General features: G+C 51.1%; 4 protein-coding genes across 4 annotated transcripts; 2 read left to right on the top strand and 2 right to left on the bottom strand.

Annotated features, from left to right (window-relative positions):
• The first annotated feature begins 1,109 nt into the window (after positions 1-1,109).
• METBIDRAFT_29405 (uncharacterized protein) lies at positions 1,110-2,523 on the top strand. Its single transcript, XM_018855396.1, has one exon. It carries the CDS (start codon positions 1,603-1,605, stop codon positions 2,161-2,163), a length of 561 nt encoding a protein of 186 aa, XP_018713305.1. The 5' UTR covers positions 1,110-1,602; the 3' UTR covers positions 2,164-2,523.
• A 1,810-nt stretch (positions 2,524-4,333) lies between these two features.
• On the top strand, positions 4,334-5,863 carry UGA2 (Uga2p; the record flags this gene model as incomplete). Its single annotated transcript, XM_018856821.1, has 1 exon — positions 4,334-5,863. One exon carries the CDS (start codon positions 4,334-4,336, stop codon positions 5,861-5,863), a length of 1,530 nt encoding a protein of 509 aa, XP_018713304.1.
• Positions 5,864-6,824: 961 nt separating this feature from the next.
• Positions 6,825-7,709, bottom strand: METBIDRAFT_9172 (uncharacterized protein; the record flags this gene model as incomplete). The annotated part of the gene is made up of 1 exon (XM_018859329.1): positions 6,825-7,709. One exon carries the CDS (start codon positions 7,707-7,709, stop codon positions 6,825-6,827), a length of 885 nt encoding a protein of 294 aa, XP_018713303.1.
• Positions 7,710-10,147: 2,438 nt separating this feature from the next.
• On the bottom strand, positions 10,148-12,721 carry SWI4 (SBF complex DNA-binding subunit; the record flags this gene model as incomplete). Its single annotated transcript, XM_018856578.1, has 1 exon — positions 10,148-12,721. One exon carries the CDS (start codon positions 12,719-12,721, stop codon positions 10,148-10,150), a length of 2,574 nt encoding a protein of 857 aa, XP_018713302.1.
• Positions 12,722-19,361: the final 6,640 nt, after the last annotated feature.

Genomic DNA, 19,361 nt, shown 5'->3' with positions numbered 1-19,361 from the left:
TGGAATTCATCATGGTATTCAAAGAGCTGAATCTACTGCCACTGCGTCCTTTCAGATACAGAATCTAGAGATATTTTTGAAAGAGTTGTTTTTTCTTTCTTGGTAGCGACATCTCTCAACGAGTCCATACACCCCGCTCTTGTCTGTGCTTTTATATTGAAAATACTTCCCTTCCCAAAGAATGGAATTTTGGTTGAGTCTGGAATTGAGGCAGAGGAAGCAAATTTGCTTCATCAATTTCAAAAGCTAAATCAAAGACATCTGCTATAGAAGGATGAAACAAAAGCCTCCTTGCTGGCCTAAAAAGACAGAATATCACTTTGAAGCACAGTATCTTGACCTGAGTACGGTGCTTAACTCCATTTTTTTTCGTGCGTAATTATATTTATATCTGAGCTTGGTCATGAATCCTTTTCCAATCTTGTCTACAAGCTCAGACTTCAGACGAGTCCCTCATTCGCCGAAAAAAAATTCCATAGACTGAATGAGCGTTTGACAAAGCTTTATATCAAGCATCTCTCAAGGAGAGGGCACAAAAACCACTTTTTGATAAGCCAGTATTTATAAATCGTTAATCAGATGAAAGGACAAGATCACAGATAAAAGGATTAACGATATTTAGGCACAAAAGCAAACTTAAGCTTCCAGTTAGAGTCGAAACAGAAGCATGAACAAAAGAACGCACAGGATTTCATTATCCTAGCGTGACCCATTACTATGGGTTAGTCCTGATTCCGATAGAAGGTTAGTTTACATAAGATACTTTTCCATCGAAGGGGTTATGACAGCCTTAAAATGCCATGGCATATAAATTTTGTGAATATCCTCTGCTTAATTTTGAAAGGGGAGCAGAAGGGTTCAAGGATTAGGCAACAAAATCAACGAGCAAGTTTAAAAACACAATAAATTTCATATTTCTCTCATTATTACTTTAAATATCTCTCATTATTCGAAATTATCGTCTATATTTTTCTTAATCTTGTTTTCTCGCAGTTTGTGATCTGTTTAGTGCGACAACATTAGAGCAAGTTTTGAGGTATGATGGAGCATTTGAGACATGCCACTGAGCATGAAAACTACACTACAAAACTCCAAATTTTTAACTCAACAGAGAATCTCGCCTTATGCTACTACTGAGCCGTATTCTTAGAAGTTCGTGTAATGGAGGAACCTGAAAATAAAGAATGGGAAATCTTTCCCCAAAACAGTGGATTTCCAAAGACGATTACCCCACTGCACGCAGAAAAAAATGGGCGTATACGAAGGGTTGGAGCGAAGCCTTCTATTTACGTTTGCCCAAAACAAAAGCCAACTGTTCTCAGAGGCCGGTCACGAGTAGCCTTTTGTGGATTTCGTAAGAGAAATCTGCTACGAGCACAAGGAAAGAACCATCCAGAAAACCATGAAAAATCAGTACCTGGCGGGTTGCAAAACGCACCCAAAAAAGTCTCCTTTAGCAATAATATCCAGACATTTGACGAAAAATATGTAAGCTCTCGGCGAAGCTCATTCAAAATGTTTTTCAAGCTGGCACTTAAAGTAGAAACACGAGATGGAACCCAGAATAACCAACAGAAAGAACCGGATGATACAAATAATTTAATGACGTTTAACCCAAGTAGAGGTAAAACTTCATCTCCCAGTAATTCTCAAAGAAAGCATTCAAGTTTGAGAAATATTTCTTCCGGAATCAAAAGCTTTGTACTCAGGGATGACAAAGCTCCCAAGGAGCCAGACAACAAAGAGTCAGTAAGCCGGCTTGCGATAGTTGAGCAGAACACGCGGCACCACGGTATAGTGACTATACAAGCAAAATGTAAAGGAAAGCGAAGTCGATTTAAAAACTTCCAAATGGACCCAGTTCCAGAAAGCCACGAGTCTGCACCTGAGGCACCGCTACTCGAAGATCTTTCCGTGGTAGAGAGCAAAATTCACTCAAAAACGGTTAGAAGCAACAGACCTTCATCGAGGCCGATGCAAACCCCGGCAGAAAATACGACTCCAAAGAAATGTACAGAGTTGCGTGAGGCAAATGTCACATCGATCGACTTGGCAGCTCGAACAGATCACAGGACAATTCCAAAGGTCAAAAAGTACCCGAGACACTTTCCTTTTAAGAATGGAAAGCTTGAACAGACTACCAAAGCCTGGAAAGACTACTGAGAGCCTACCAAGACTACTGATTGCCGAACATCTTTTGGTATAGTATTGAAATACTAACAAGTCAGTAAAGATATTTTGGGTCTTGATAGATGCCTCGGGTATTGTATTTGAAAACGTATTTGCTTTTTTATAATAGAGAAATGAGTGGACTTGGCACAGTTGTCACTCAACCCGGATCTCAATATTTCTAGCGGCAAACATCGCTCATGATGACCGCAAATTACAAGAAAATCGGTACCTTTAGGAATTAGACAAATTCCTGGTTCAATGAGTCTGTGGGCGAGCCTCTCAAATTTTAATATTTTATAGTTTGTACAAATGTTGAGGTGCGTTTGTTGGAGATGTTCACTCTCACTACTAACGTCACATGTAGCAAATACAGAACATCAGAATACAATTATGTGCAAAAGACAGGACAACGCTACTCAAAGCCACATTGCACATTAAATGAACTGGCCCTGAGTCAGCCAATATATTCCAAGTATGTCCTTCTCAGTCAGCTGATAATTAATGTGTATTCACAGAAAAGCAGACAGTGAGAAATCGGCTCTGAAGACGCCGCACCATGATGCTATCATGGCACTATCTGCCAGAAGAAGCCTATTTCTGACGACCCTGTAAGGTTCTTACGAAAATTGGCAGCCGCTGTTGCAATTTCGTACAGCTTCATCATAGTTGGTTATATGCAGCTGCATTCATTTTCAGGCCGAATTCTTAAGTTTGTCAAATGTTAAGTGTGAGATTTACTGAGCTGCTGAGGCCTCTTTCTAGGATATCCTCACTGCTCGTTGCAGCAGACCAACCAAGAAAAGGCTCAACTGTTGGCTATTTGGGTGATGTGAGATCCATGATCTTCAAATTCTCAGTGAGAGCTTCAGTGAACACTTGACAATTTAAGCGGAGATAGAAAGCATAAACAAAACCTTCAGGTCAGTCGTTACCACGCGATATGTCTGATAAATCTAGAGGAAAGACCTTCAGAGACTTATGCTCACTATTCGAGTATACCCTTTGAAACTTTAGACTGACAATGAGTGAAGTGTAATCCAAGAAGGTGGATTCCACTTCATTTCTGATTTCAATTAATTCAAGAGCAGCACCTAGAGTACAACACCGTGTGCATGGGCTCCGCCCGATACAAGAAGACGAGAGACTTGCTCAAGCGTTTTATAAGAAAGACCACATTGCTCTTACATATCAACAACATTTGGACAGTGGAGAGAAGATTGGGATTGTCAGTACCCACTTGCACTGGGACCTTTCTTTCAACGATGTAAACGCAGTGCAAGTCTGTATCTTACGGGAAAGACTACAAGAAAATGTTAAAAAAAGCTCAAACAAATCATGTGAGGCGAAAAGCACTTCTATGGTTATTTGGGGTGACTTAAACTCAACTAAGAAGAGTTCCGTGCATCAGCTCATTTCATCGGGCTCTGTTTCAAAGCACGAGAATATCGACGGTAGGAAATATGGCAGTTTCACCGACGAAAGGTTCCGCCACTCGGTCAAATTGAAGTCAGCCTACGACCAACCCCGGCTTTGATTTTCCATTCCCCCAGTGCCCGCCCACATTCACTAACGCGATAGAGAATTTTCACCAACTCTTTGCAAGGGGGGGGGGGGGGGGGTGTTCGTGTGAAGCCGATGAAAAGTATTTCACCAAACAAGTCAGAATACCCAAGTAGGGCTTCATGGCCGCTTCTGAGTGGTTTCATCCATACATGACACGTGACGATGTCTGGTGCAAGACCAGCAGTGAGTCGGCCAGTCCAACGGCGAAGAATTTCCACGGGCCAGAGAAGACGTGCAGCTCCCTTCCGGTCTCGGTTGTTGGGCGTTTATATCAAAACACTAGTGACTTGATTTTGGTATACCATGAAACAGATTGCGTTATTGCAAATCCCGGACACCCCCGGGCAAAACCGGAGGCGTGCTCTCGGCCGACTCAAGATAGTTCGCGTGCGCAGAGATGCGTTCGCGTGCATGCACCGCAACGCAGACAGGTCTCGTGGGTGCAGGACTCGGGGTTTGCTCTCCACAATTGCCATGGCGGGCGACGTTGGTTGCTTCTCTAGCGTGACGTCAGCCCCATCGTTGGAAATTACACGCGTTTTCTGTTGAGGCCCCCCGACGTGTTCCCTGGTGCCACACACGTTGCAGTCCCGCCATCATGATTGTATCCTCAGTGCGGCGCTATTCCAACGCATCCCCAGGCATCTCGGCGAGGCTCTCCCAGCTGGTCAAGAACCAAGGCCTCCTCAGGCTGCAGGCGTACATCAACGGCGAGTGGGTGTCTTCCGCCGCCACTTTCGGGGTGCGTGACCCCGGCAGGGTGCCCCACAAAAGCGCCCATCTAGCAGACGTGTCCTCGCATCCAAAGGCACACTTTGCCCGGGCCATTGAGAGTGCCCAGCACGCGTTCCGGCTGTACCGCACCACCACCCCTCGGCAGCGCGCGGACTTGCTCCAGCGGATGCACCGCTTGATGGTGGATAACAAGACGGACTTGGCCACGATCATCTCGCTCGAGAACGGCAAGCCGTTGGCAGACGCCGCCGGCGAGGTCCTGTACGCCGCGTCGTTCTTCCAGTGGTTCGGCGAGGAGGCCGCGCACACGACGGGCGACATCATCAGCTCCAGCAACGCGGCCAGCCGGATCTTGGCTATCCGGCAGCCCGTGGGCGTATGCGGCATCATCACGCCCTGGAACTTCCCCGCCGCCATGATCACGCGCAAGTTGGCCGCGGCGCTCTCCGTGGGCTGCACTGCGGTGGTCAAGCCCGCGTCCGAAACGCCCTTGACGGCCCTTGCGCTCGCCCACCTTGCGCACGAGGCCGGGTTTGCCAAGGGCGTGGTCAACATCGTGCCGTCGGCCGACTCGGCCGAGGCGGGCCGCGCGATCTGCGAGCACGAGCTGGTCAAGAAGGTCACGTTCACCGGGTCCACGGCCGTGGGCAAGGCGTTGATGCAGCAGGCCGCGGCGACGGTCAAGAAATGCTCGTTCGAGTTGGGCGGCAACGCGCCGTTCCTCGTGTTTGAGGACGCACGGGTCGACGACGCGGTGGCGGGGGCCGTGGCGTCCGCGTTCCGCAGCAGCGGGCAGACGTGCATCTGCGCCAACCGCATCTTCGTGCACGAGAGCGTCTACGCCGAGTTTGCGCAGAAGCTCGTGCGGGCGCTACGCTCGGCCACGACCTTGGGCCACGGCTTGGCCAGCGGCACGACCCACGGCCCGTTGATCCACGGTCGGGCGATGGACAAGGTGGCGCGGCACGTGCAAGACGCCCAGGCCTTGGGGGCGGACTTGCTTCTAGGCGGCCGGCCGCGGCGCGAGCTCGGCGACTTGTACCACGAGCTCACGGTGTTGGGCAACGTGACGCCGGACATGGCTGTTTTCCGCGACGAGACGTTCGGGCCGGTGTGCCCGTTGATCAAGTTCGCGTCTGAAGACGAGGCCGTGGCCTTGGCCAACGACACGCCCGTGGGCTTGGCGGGCTACTTCTACACGCGCGACATGCGGCGTGTTTTCCGCGTGGCTGAGCATTTGGAGGTGGGCATGGTGGGCGTGAACACGGGTGGCATTTCCGAGGCCAGCCTTCCGTTTGGCGGCGTCAAGGAGTCGGGCTTTGGCCGCGAGGGCTCCAAGTACGGGGCCGACGAGTACACCGTGGTTAAGTCCATTGTGCTTGGCGGCCTCTAGGCGGGGTGCTGGGTGAAGCCGACTGGAGCGCTGTCTGGCGGTTGCCGTTCGTGGGCCAACGCCCCCTCAGATTCTGTACGAAAGACCAGGCCGTAGGAAACAATCAGGTCCTATGATTCTGTGATCCAAGCTGTAGGAAACAATCAGGTCCTCTGATTCTGTGATCCAAGCTGCACAAAAATCAGACCCTTGGGTTCTGTGGCCAGGAAAGACCAGACTGTAGGAAACAATTAGACCATATGATTCTGTGCCAGAAAAGACCAGGCTGTAGGAAACAATCACCATATGATTCTGTGCCATGAAAGACCAGGCTGTAGGAAACAATCACCATATGATTCTGTGCCAGAAAAGACCAAGCTGTAGGAAACAATTAGACCATATGATTCTGTGCCAGAAAAGACGAGGCTGTGGGAAACGATCAGACCCTCTGATTCTGTGCCAGGAAAGACGAGGCTGTACGAAACAATCAGACCCTATGATTCTGTGACCCAAGCTGCACAACAATCAGACCCTCTGATTCTGTGCCAGGAAAGACGCAGCTGTAGAAACGTAGAATGCCCCGAACCATTTGATTATGTGGTTATGTACTTCATGCGCCTCGATGTGCTGGCCCACATACTGGACACGGGGCAAAGGCCTGGGTTGCGGGCCACACCCATTCGAAGGGGCCGCAAGACATTAGTTCCCAATGCCCTGGCTGACTCCGACTTCCCTGTGTATGAGAAAGAAACAATGCCTAGGCACACACGACAGAGGCGCCGTGACCCTCGATGCTCCGAACCCAGCGCACACACATGGTGGCGGCAGTCTGCGACATCCACATCAACAGTCCTATACTCTCTGGCGGGGCGTTTCGACTCGTAGTATTGAGACGGCACACGGGCATCGACAGGCGCGTGCAGTCCGCGGTACGGGCCGCTCCCCCCGAATCACGCGCCAGAGACTCTGTGTCTGGCCCACACTATTGGTCCGGGCCCTGCAAGTACGCCGCGTCGAGCTGGTCTATGGGCGGGAGCTGGTCTGGGAGCTGCGGCAGCGGGATGTACGCGTCCGCGTAGCCCGCGGCCATCAGCACCTCGGAGTCCATTGCGTACGAAAGTTCCTCCAACGACGGGTCGGGGAGATGCATTGGCGGCGCCGCGGCATCCACGGAGACCGGCGCCTGGTCGGCAAGGAGCGCGTGGGCATGGAGCTCGTCCTGCTGCTGCGCGTCCTGTTCATGCTGCTGCTGCTGCTGCTGCTCCTGCTGCTGCTGCTGCTCCTGCTCGGAGAGGAGCCTCTGGCGCTCGGCCTCCTGCTGCGCCTCCTCGCGGCGGCGCTCCACGGCACGGGCGTAGATCAGCGTATCGAAGCCAGGCACGTCCTCCATTGCATGGGCACGCGTAGGCATGGCCACAGGTCCCATGTTGTGCCGGCGGTTGAGCGCGCTGGCCCCGCCCACAACAGCGGCCACGCGGCCCGCCAAGGCCGCGCTGAAGGCACCGGAGCCGCGCAACTCGTGTTCAATCTGCGTGTTCAAGTCGGCCGTGTCGTCGGCACGCGGCTCGGGCGCCGGTACGTGCTGGAGCGCGGCCACTTCTTCCTGGAGCCGGGCGACCGTGGCGGCGGTCGCGTACGGCGTGTGGACCACACGGGTCAAGTGCGCGTCGCCGGCCACCACGGCCCGGCGCGCCATATCTAGCTCCTCGGTGAGCTGCGCGGCATACACGGACTTGTACGTGACGGAGCGGATGCCGCCGTCCGCGGTGTTTCCGTTGGTGATTGAGGACGCCAAGCCGAGGGGCGCGGAGGCCTCGGAGGGCTCTTTGTACTGGGTGGCAGGCACGGGGGGTTTGCGGATTGGCATGGTTCGGTGTTTTCGGTTGGCGTTTGGGGTGTGGGTGGTTGGTGGTATTGATGTTTGTGTTTGTGTTTGTGCTTGGTGTGTTTGCTGGAGTCCGTCGCTCAGTTAGTTTGCGTAAGGGATTCCGTAATTCTATTTGTGTTTGTGCTTTGTCAGTCAGCAGCTGATAATAAGGGCGGGTAGCTGGAACACTGCTATTCAAACGTTGGTTTGGCTGGGCCCGGCGGGTAATGCGTGCTTGTTGAGCTAGTATCACAGTCAGGACGAAGAGGCTCGAAGACTCGGTAATACACAGGCACAATCGAAGGTGAAAGCACACGATTAGCGGGGAGTGGGGCGGGTTTCGGGGAGCACACGAAATCCGGTGGCAGAAGCAGTTGGACTTTAAAGAGAGAATTGAGATTTTGTTGTTGATGGAAGACGAGATCCGCGCGCGTGTTTTGGGCGGCGCACGACCGCGGCTTGCCGCTGCCCCAAGCCTAGGATTTTGCAGCCGGTCGTTCGTGGTTTGCCGCTGGAATCCGGGTAGTGCCCGTTTGGGGCCCTTGTAAGTTACAAATGATTTTGGTGTCTGAAGGGAACCATCTTGAAAGTGAGCGATAAGGGCGTATTGCCGGAAGCCGGGGCCTATATGACTATACCTGCAGTAGCTACAGCAACTTAATAACTTGAAAAAACTAGAGGGATTGAATGAAAAAAGTCCTGGAAGATGGGGGCCTGAAAACAGAAGGCCTGAATCTGATGGGTTCAGATGTTGGGAGACTGCTGGGGATGACCAGAAAATCTGCAGTGGCTAGACAATCTATGCTGGAAGAGCTCAAAGAGCTGAAAGAGCCTTGGAACCCGGAAGATTAAACAACTAATAGGTTGACGAACTATAGAAACTGAAGCTGTCAGAGAATGGGAAGAGCTGAAACAAATAAAGAGCCCGAAAGACCGAGAAGCCAGAAAGCCAGAAAACTGGTGGTGAAAGAACTGGAGAATAGAGAACATGAGACTCTGACCGTCCAGGAGAATAGAAGAACTGGACTGGAACTGGACAGGCTACAAGACCAGAGGAACTGATCCGCTGGCTATACCCAATTCCACTCTCAGCCTCAGCCACAGCATTTGCAACAGAATAGAATTTCCATGTCTATGATGGGTGCGGATGATTGTTCTATCATGGGTTCATCAGCGACGACACCAATGCGAAATGCAAGTCAATCGACTGAAAAGGGCGTTTATGTGCTCTAGAACAAGAGATTTAAGGAGATTGAGCAGCTGAGCGATGTGGCATAAATAACAAGGCAGCACCATGGAAGACAAGCAGACATTGCCCTTGACGACGAGAACAGGCCAATCCCACGGAGTTTGGGATCGGTTGAATTCGGGCCTGATTGAGATCATCCAACATTCGAGGAGGCTGGAGAAGATGAGCCGGCTGGGGAGATCGAACTGGTTGGATAAGAACACTGGAAAGACTAGACAATACCGCTCGCTGAGAGGCACTGGACAAGACAGAAGAGAAGAACTGGAACAATAGAAGAGGAGAACTGGAACGGTTAAAAGAGACAGCCGTAACTTGTGGAGAGAACCTGACCGACTAGAGAAAAAAGAAGTGAGCAGACTACAAGGAGAAGAAGGGAAACAGCTGGAACCGAAAAAGGCAGGCTTTTCGACCAGCTAGGTTCCATGTTCTTCAAAGGCCGCCAGCAAACGCATCTACAGTGGGTCTTGCCTTAATGGCGCGGGCCCGGCTTGGAGACTTCTCGTAGTGTCAATTTGCGGGCGCCACGAATCGGGGCCTCAATGTCTGTTTGCATTTGATTATGGACCCTGCTGGAATCAGTATGACCGCATACTGCACTCCTTCACTGGCCAATGCCAAAGCGTTTGGGCTAGGTGGATATAAGAAGCACGCTGCGAGAAGACAGCACTGATTTGTTCTGCCCGTGCCGGATGGCATGCCTGGGGCTCTGTCCCAGTAGCCGCTGTCCGGATTAAGGAAAAACGCCATTCTGGCGTCGGTCCCAGCACCAGGTTTGGAGCCCAAATGGCCGGGACAATCTAGAGTCAGGCTGGCAGAGATCCGGTTGGCTGGAATTTAGAAGCCAGAACATTCGGAGCACACGGCGGACCACCTGACAGGCCGGATTGAGATCGCAACTCCGGGACCAGGGTTATCCTTGTTTCCTGAAGCCCGGCATTTGCAGCCGTTCGTGTCATCTAGCTGTCCGCGGAGACACCTTTACTATGACAAAAACCTTGGCTGGCGGTTCAAGCAATGTTTCAAGGTGTCAAGCAATGTTTTCAAGGTGTCAAAAACGGCTTCAAGTCAACCAACGTCTAGTCAACCAACGTCTAGTCAACCAACGTCTAGTCAACCACCATCTTCAAGTCAAACACCGTCGGAGCACCAGTTCAAGCACAGCCTCGCTAGCAGACCCGGCCGCCTCGCCCTACGCCGGCACGCTCTCCGTGAGCGACTCCTCAATGCCCTGGATGAGCCCGTCGATGTCCTCCACCTTGAGCCCACAGCTGAGGCTGATGAGCCGGCGGTACTTGTTCATTGTGGGCGTCACGGCAAAGTCCCGCACGCGCGCCGCCACCATGCCCGCCAACTGCTTGCGCCGCACCTGGGCAAGCCCCAAGCGCTTGCTCAAGGCCCATTTCTCCTGCGCGTCCAGCGCGGACGCCGGCGCAGACGGCCCCCCGCCGCCCGGCTCCGTGCCGCGTTCGTGCCGCTCCACCGCCCCCGCAAGCTCGTACGCGTGCCACTTGCCGATCGTGGCCTGGAGCCGGGCCTCCTTCTGGGCCAACTGCGCCGAGCACTTGGCGACCTCCGCGGCCACAGCCGCCAACGCCGCGTCAAGCGACGCGCCCGAGGCAAGGCCGTTGCGCACGAGGAGCGCCGCGGCCCTGCGGGCGCACTCGGTAATCTGGCGTCGCTTCTCCGCAAGCTCCGCGTGCACGCGGCGCCTCTCGGACTGGAGCCCGCCCAACTGGTCGTCGTAGGACGCCAGGAGCGAGTGCATCATGCCGGACACCATGGCGGACACGTCGGCCATGGGGAGCGGAGCGCCGGCGTCGCGGCGCGGGCCGGTCTCGGCAATCCGCCCGCGGCTGTCAAGAGGCGGCGGGTGCGGCGAGAGCGCCGTCTCCGGCAGAGCGGCCGGCCGCACGGCCACCACGCCCAGCACCGGCGGCTTGGGCGGCAGCAGCACGGGCGCCTGCTTGGGTGTCAGCGCGTGCCCGGCCACGAAGATGTTCTCCTTATTGTCGTCCACAGTGCCAGCCTGTTGTTCCAATAGGGATCGGAGGTCGTCCTTGGAGACGCGGTCGTGGAGCTCGTCGACGTCCTCCTCCTGGACCGTGGTGCGCTGCGTGTCGGGCGTCTCGGCAAGGCGGCTGAACGCACGGATGGGCGTGCCGAGCGCCGCGTGCTCGTGGCCGTGCTGGCGGGCCGAGTCCCGCGGCCCACGGCTGCCCGCAAGGCCCGCCTGCGTGACCTGGAACGTGGGCATGGGCGCGTCGTACATGGGAGCGTGCTGCGCAGGTGCATGGGCCATGCCGCCGGCGAAGCTGTAGCCGGCGAGGCCCAGCTGCATGATGAGTGCCTTGGCCGTGAGGCGGTGGAGGTCCGGCAAGTCGTCGCGGGCGCCGTGGTCCAAGAGAACCCTGACGAAATGCGCGCAGCCGGCGCGGGCCGCAAGGTGGAGACACGTGTCGCCGTTGACGTCCTGGTGGTCGAGCACGTTCTGCACCAAGTCCACGCCGCTGCCGCTGTGGCGCGCCATGGCCGCCAAGCGGGCGAAGATCTCGCCCATGTAGTACGCGAGCGCCAGGAGCTTGTGTGCCACTTTGGAGAACTGGCACAAGTAGTGCAACGGCGTGCGGCCGTTGACGTCCGTGTTGATCAAGCACGTCTCGAGCGCGGCCACCACGTGCGGGAAGCTCCTGGCGTCGAAACAGTTGTTGAACGAGATGCACTTGGACAACGGGTTCAACCCGTGGCTGCTGACCACCAACGGGTTGGCGCCCTTGGAGAGCAACAAGTGCACTAGGTTCAAGTTGCCGATGGACGCGGCCCAGTGCAACGTGGAGTGGCCCTCGTCGTCGATGGGCTCGTTGACGTTGAACTCGCACGGCAGGCTGTACAAGAAATAGGGGATGGGCAAGTTGTCGCCGCTGAAAAAGCGCAACAACTGCGCCACGTGCGAGTTGTCCTCGTCCATGGGCGCGGCGCCCTGCTTGGGCTCGCCCAGAGACACGGACGTGTCCGAGTCACGCGTGTGTTCTTCCTGCGACCAGCTGGGCTCGTTGGTCAGGTGCGCCAGCGTGCCCCCGGGCCGTGCCGGGTACATCATCTGCTGCCGCGCCATGTCGTCGATGCCGTGCGTGAAGTTGCCCTTGCCAAAGGGCCCTTGCGGGGGCCCCGGCGCCGGCGGCGCAAAGCCCGGGTCCGGCATGGCGTAGCTGGCGAACGCGCCGGGGGCGTGGTACGCGTTTTTCTGGCTGCCCATGAGATCCGCGTAGTCGTGCTGCGGGGGGGCCATGCCGGCGGGCCCCGCGTGCATGCTGGCCATGTGCGGCCCGCTGGGGTCGGCACGCGGCATTGAGGGGGCGTAGTTCTGCGTGAACACGGCCAGCACAGGCATGTGGCCCTCGTACTTGACCTTCTTCGGCGTGGCGTCACTCGCCGTGGGCCTGCGGTTATACTTGCGTTTCAGCGGCGTGCTCTCCTTGGCCGCGCCTATGCCCTTGCCCTTGCGCAGAATCACGGTGCCCGGGTCGTTGACGTCCACATATAGCACGGGGGCCATTTCCGCGGTGATATTGTATTCCTGGGCCAACTTCTGTGCTTCGGGCAAGGGGATCCAGGTGCCCTGGAACCGCCCGTACCCGCCCTGCACTTTCTCGTGGAGGCCCTTCTGGACGCCCTTCTCGAGGATCTTGGTGCGCTTGGCCTTGGGGAAGTCGCAGAGCTTCAAGATCTGCGTGGCGTTGACCCAGTCGTCCTTGCACCGGCGCATGATGGGGGCGTCTCCCGCCAAGCATTCGTAAACATCGATCTGAATTCGGTTAGTATGCCACGGCGAGGGACGGGTGCTTCTCTGGTTAAGGAGGGCTGGTCCAAGGAGGACTGGGAAGGTATGGACGCAAGCTGGCATTGAACAACAAGAGTCTCGCTCAATTCCCGGCGGCTTGGCGGGGAACTGGCCAGCCAGAATCCACGTGCTTCCACCCACTGCAAGCAGCAATTTCGGGAACCTTAGCAAGAAAGCGTACATGGGGCTTTTCGGGCCATGTCTTTCCAGAGCCCTGGGAAATAAAGCACTCTGGCCGCAGGGTACGCGAGGAGACGGGAAAAAACGGCGCCACTTGGGCCCGGACGGCCCCGGAGGCAAGCGGACTAACATACACTGGAATAGGTGGCAATGTACACCGAGGGATGCTCGAAGGACATGGCGCTTGTTCGTGGGTGGTGGAACAACGGCCGTGAGATCTCGCGATTTGGAAGGGACAGGGTTCGCTGAGCAACGGCCTGATGGAAAAGAAAGTGATGGCGCGCGGCCGCTATGCCCGTATTAGGCGATTATTAGACGCGTGAATCGCTGGTTGCGGGTGGTGTCTGGGGGTGCCGCGCGCTCTGTGCAGGTGCCGGGTCCTTCACGCGTGGCGGCCGGCCTGTTTAGTGCAAACGCCCATCTGCCAATTCCGAAAACGGAAGCGGAGGCGGGACTGTGGATTGGCACAAACGTCCGGTTGGGGCGGAGGAAACGGATATCGGAGGTCGGGCTCGCGACACGCGTTCGGAAATCAGGGCAAACAGGAGCCTTTTTTTGAGGGGCCTGATTTTCCGAACCTTAATTGCAAAGCCTATTTGCCGGAGCCTAATCCAGCCTTAGCGCGGTGGCTCTTTATTTCCCGGAATTGGCCCCGGCCTATGGGCACCGCATGTTGCGACCCCAGAATATTTTTTTTTGGATAGTGTGGATCTGGATTTCTGTCTTCATGGGCTTTTGGGGTCACAGCTCGGACGCTTGAGTTTTTCATGTTTGGGGAAACACAAGAGATTCGTAAAGAACGAGTCAGGAACCGAGCTCGCGGCACGGTTGCGAGCATGCTCTGTGGCTGCGAAATGAATCGAGGCGTCCACAGATTCCATCCCTTTTCTCTGCCAAATCCGGTGCTCTTTCTCAGCCGTGAACTAGGGGTCCCCTCCAAAACCATGGACTTTGCAGGGTGAATGGACGAATCTTCATGCTTGATCTTTCCGTTCTTTTTCGTTGCAGAGGTCCAGACCCGACCAGACAAAATCAGCAAAGAAGCAGGTCCTACGGATACGTGTATCCTGCGAAAGAGCGCAGAATCATGACGGTCGCTTTTTTTTTTTGGTGATATCTGGGAATGAATCTTTGACGCGTCTTGTCTAGTAAATGCGAGACTGGCGAAGTCAGTGACAGTCACAAGAACAATTTTTTGGTGGATTCATCTGATAAAAGGGGCAAAACTATATAAATAATATATATAAAAAACCTTTAAGCAGCTCCCCGCTACGCACCAAGTGTCTCGGCTCGGCCCTTCCCCTTCCGTTAGTCACGGCCTGGACGGTCCTCGTGGCCCGTGTCTGTTTACGTATTGGATATTACGTCATTGACCACTAGGATAGGTCTCCTGTAGTAGTCGCTTCAACTCAGATGGTTGTAGCAGACTTAAGGAGCACACCGAAAAACCGTGGGGGCCAAGACCATTGACCCAATTCCATGAACTTTTCTGTAAGCTCCTCTATCTTTTTAATTCACATCTACAATCGTCGCAGCCCTCTTTCCATGCAGTGGCATCTTTATATTTATTACACCTTCTCAAATTCCGGTTGCGGCCATACCATGCAGGAAGCACTGTTTCCCGTCCGATCAACGTTAGTTAAGCTGCATAGGGCCACACTGAGTAGTGTAGTGGGAGACCATATGCGAAATTGTGGTGCCGCAATCTTTTTGCTCTTGTGCTAAAAAGATTTTGCTCTTGTGCTAAAGGGGAAAGAAAGTTAGGCCTTTCGAGGAACCTCCTGGTGATTTGGTCGTATGGGCGAAGTTGAGAACGAAGTGCCATAGAGCCATGGAAAATGCAAAGATTGAAGCCTATGGCTGGCCGAGACTTTTTGCTAGCGGCCGAAAATAGCAAGATGTAGTGTCGTAGGCCAAAGAGAAGAAAAGGGTCTTTTTGGCGGGACAGTTCTTCCAAAAGCCGTTTGGGCCAGCCTCATGCCCACGATGTAGTTGAGACTGCCAATCAATCCGTGCATTCACTTCATCAATCCATTCCGAAATCAATCCAATATCAATGGCATAGTACTTTCCAAATGGATCCCACTATCATTTGCAAAATAAACCAACAACTGATTCAAGATACACCAACAACTGAAGCCAAAATTGCACCAGCAACGATTCCAGCGAATCATTGAATTTTGGATCGCGCCTTGCACCCTGAGTTATTCATCAAGACATGCGTGGACGAGCGATATTCCCTTCAGACTCAAGGTTTGGTCTTAAATACGTCTATATCAAACTTTAGAACATAGTTTCAATCATTCATTATCTTCGTAGGACCACCCCGACACTAAATAAATCAATATACAGAGGGGAGGAACAAACAGGAATTGGCTCGCAACGCCCAGTGAAGCGGCAAGTCTCAAATTTGAGAACCTCAGGAATTGTAATTTGGTGGTCTCAGTCGGTACAAGCATTCTTGAGTCCATTAAAATAAGGCGCCATGAAAGGTGATTTCCCGGTGAAGAAACCCGCTTGCTTCATTTTGTTTGGTCACGAAAGATTCCAAATTCATCGACCGGTAGTTCTAGTCAATCTCCCAATTGACCCCATCTCCATCCACGAGTGGTTCCAACTCGATTAAACATGTGCTTCTAGCTCGATTCCACAATTCATCCCAAATAAATGTACAGCTATTCACACTGAATCCCACAAATATCTCCAAATTAATTCGAAAGTTATGAACAACTCGATCCCCAACTATTTCCATCTCCCAAATTATTCCAAATTAATCCACAAGTATCACCGATTCGGTCCCCCAGTAATACTGGCGCCATTGAAAACCAATTCCACATTATTCCCACAATTATTTACAGCTCGATTCAAAGCTAATTCCAGCTCCATCACTCAACGAATTCCAGATTAATTCATAACTATTTTCAACTCGATCCCTCAACCATCTCTACATTAATTCCAAAGTTATCACCAACTCCATCCCCCAATACTTTCCAAATCCATCCACAACTAATTGCAACCGTTCCCCAACAAATTCCAATGTAACCCATAACTAAGCCCAGTTCCATCCCACAACTAATTGCAACCGTCCCCCAATAAATTCCAAAGTAACCCATAACTAAGCCCAGTTCCATCCCACAACTAATTTCAAATCATCCCCTAATTCCAAATCATCCCGAATTTTATTTCCAACTTGATCCCCCACCAATCATCCCCATTATTATTTCCCACTCGATTCCACAATTTGTTTCAGCTCGATCCCACAATTTGTCTCAAATTAATTCACAACTAATCCCATTTCCGTCCCTCTTCAATCCCAAAATTTCTCCACCAATTGCAAATAACCCCACATTTGTTTCCAACTCAATCCCCCACTAATTTAAAATTGATGACATCCACCTTGGATTCCCAGAGAGCTTCCAGAATACAAGCCTTTTCGCTGGTCCTACATATTCTCCTACCGAGGTACCATAGCCTTGCCGACGTGGTCAGGTGAAACTTCGTATGACAGAGTCGCCCTTGAGACTGCACTCTAAAACGCATGGCCAAGTGTCATTCGGCATTGCCACCATTGACCCAAAACAGTGTTCTTTAGAGTAGTGTCACCAGTTTCTGTTGTGCTTGAGTATTCGGTGAAAAGAAGAGCAGACACATGATTGGCTATATAGATAGCATGTCAATGCTTGATGTTTCGCAACTACTATTGAAGCTGGTATCGGACCCCGAACGTCGCTGCTACTGGTAGTCAGAATTAGCCAGCTCTGGAAGCATATTTTTGTTCGAACAGCCGGATCCCACCAGGATTCAATTAATAAACATGGAGGAAAACTTGCGGGTATCACCCTCATTCAGTGACCATGGCAATGAACCAGTGGTAGTATCACGGTTTTTAAAGACCGCGGTAGTACGCTTTGGGGTTTCCAGTGTGGAGTATGAATGGAGCACACGGGCTTATAACAAGAACAGAAATTTGAAACACATACTCTAAAAATACATAAAATGAATTCTAGCTCTGATCAAGTTTGAAATTATAGGATCTTGAACTCTTTTTTCTACTACTTTCATTGATACTTTATGAATCGATTTTTTTCAAAATAACCTTTGATATTACCTTAAGTAGAATCCTTTAGATTAGTATTTATATATCTTTAAGCTGTCTGACAACTACGATTAGGTCTAAATTCAAAAGATATATCAGAGAAATTTAATTCAAAAATAAGCTCGATAATTGTCTTAATAACTTCTCAGTACCCCAGAGAAGTTTTTTCCAAATCTTATAGGGCGACTCAAACTGACATCATACGTCATATATTACGCCGCGATTCACCACGGGCTTTCCAAGGAACATCTGGACTCGAAGCGGTATAATTCTCTGGGATATTTTTTTAAAGTTGAAGCTGTTTTAGACTCAAATATGGAGCCAAAGCTATATATCCTTGATAAGGTGGAAAGAGTTGAGCTGTTGCTGCCCCACTCAAGAGCATACCAAAATCTGCTTATAGGGACCACTGATGTCAGTTGTTTTTACATGCATAACAATAAAGACAGTCCCGAAAGGCCACCTGTTAGCAACAGGTAATGGCTGTCTTTGGCCACCGGTCTCTTGATAAAACAATCAATGTGTAGAGTGAAATAGACAACAGACAAACAAGGCACAATTTCTTGATTGCGGGAACAAGTGAATACAGGTCAGAACCCACAGTACTAATTTTATAGAACTCAATTCCAAGATCAAAGCCTCAAAGCCTATCCAGTCTTTTTGTGTCAGTGGTATCCAGATGACGGGAGATAATGGCCGTTATTCTTCTATGTAGTCGACATATACGGCACATTCCACAGACAATGAAGGGGAGAACCCACATATACAATTTGTGTTACCGACTCATTTTCCAAGACAAACCAGCCACACCAGCCTCTGTACTCATTTGTAAAGAGCTGGACAAAGCTTCATAAAGCAGTTCTGGATATCTTGTCTTATGCGTCTAGCGACCAACTGAGACTGGGATCTCGGGGACGTGTTTCAAAGATGGATGCCCAGAAGCAGTTCTATCATATACTTTGAAAGGAGGCATTCTCAACACGCTTTTAAATGCCTCGTTTACAACATCTCATGACTGTGGCATCTTTGTCACGTCGTGATCCAATATAAATTCATCAAACTTGATCAGGAAAGCTTCAGAACACGAAAATTAAGAATTTTTTGAATCCTTTATCAGCAGGCCTTAGGCCACAGCAGTAAACAGTCTTGGTGACACGAGGAAAAATGGAAAGTGAAGAATAAAGGGCCTAGTAGAATTTTAAGAGTATTTTATTGGGTGGGCAGGTTCTGGAAAATTAATGATTCAACATAAATAAAACACTTCCACAAATTCTATAGACTAATGTGCCAGCACAGCTGCTTGTTCAGGACATGCCTGCTTAGACTCTGTGGCTGCCTTCTAGGCATATTTCATTCCACGACTTGGAACCATGATTACTCTGGTAGCTTTTCTGATCATAGTCTTTCAGCAGCCGTATCTCATTTACATTCCCGGGCTGCTACAACAAACGTGTGAGCTAGTCTATATGTGACTTTTTGGACCTGGTGAAAAAGGGAACTATTCCGTAGCTGTTGCCCGTGTTGGTTTTGATGAAATTTCTTGAGCGATATCTGACAAACGAATAGCTAAAGCGGGTGTCAGCGAGTGTCAGCAACATGTGTCAGCGATATGAAATAGAACGAGTCTACTACTTCAAATCGCCCAAGCTTTATTGACTTACTGCATTCGGTGCGAGCTAGCATGAAAAGCGTACCCTTCTGCAGCATTCAAAGAATATTAAATTTAATATACTCATTAATATAGACAAATGTGTTCGACGTGATTGCCTCATGTTGAGATTTCTGGTTTAATCTTAGTAAGAAGCCACCGTTAGAAATAAAATAACAACAATATAAAATATTGAAGTACATCCTGTCTTCATCAGAGGTCTCATTGAAGTTCAGAGTTCAATATGACTTTCTCTATTAATTCAGAATTTAAAACAGTATCGGTACTACGGCTGTTGCGAGCCGGCAAATCTTGATTTTTATCTAATCTTGAGCGATTACTTCCCAAATTCCGTACCGTATATCTTAATCATTGTATCCTTTAATCATTGTGTTCCAAATTTATTTAGAATTGGTATAATAAATCTGAAATTCTTTTTAGCAATATTATCTAATTAATTCTGATCTCCACCTAACGTTTTGAATATCTGTCTTTATTCCTCGCTTAGCGAGGTGATGATGCCTTTATTATGTTGTTTATATTCATACGGCCAGTGTATCTGGGAATTTATAGAGAGGGTAAGCTATTGAAGATGAAGGAAATAGTCATGAGTTATGCTACACTATTTTGTTTGAATTTTG

The sequence above is a fragment of the Metschnikowia bicuspidata genome (genome assembly GCF_001664035.1).
Source record: "Metschnikowia bicuspidata var. bicuspidata NRRL YB-4993 chromosome Unknown METBIscaffold_1, whole genome shotgun sequence".
In the NCBI taxonomy this organism is placed as follows: domain Eukaryota; kingdom Fungi; phylum Ascomycota; class Pichiomycetes; order Serinales; family Metschnikowiaceae; genus Metschnikowia; species Metschnikowia bicuspidata.
This window is presented reverse-complemented; position numbering and strand designations above follow the sequence as displayed.

What these genes read in the sequence shown, in the direction of transcription:
- METBIDRAFT_29405 (XM_018855396.1), top strand. Translation starts at nt 1,603, where the DNA reads ATGACGTTTAACCCAAGTAGAGGTAAAACTTCATCTCCCAGTAATTCT.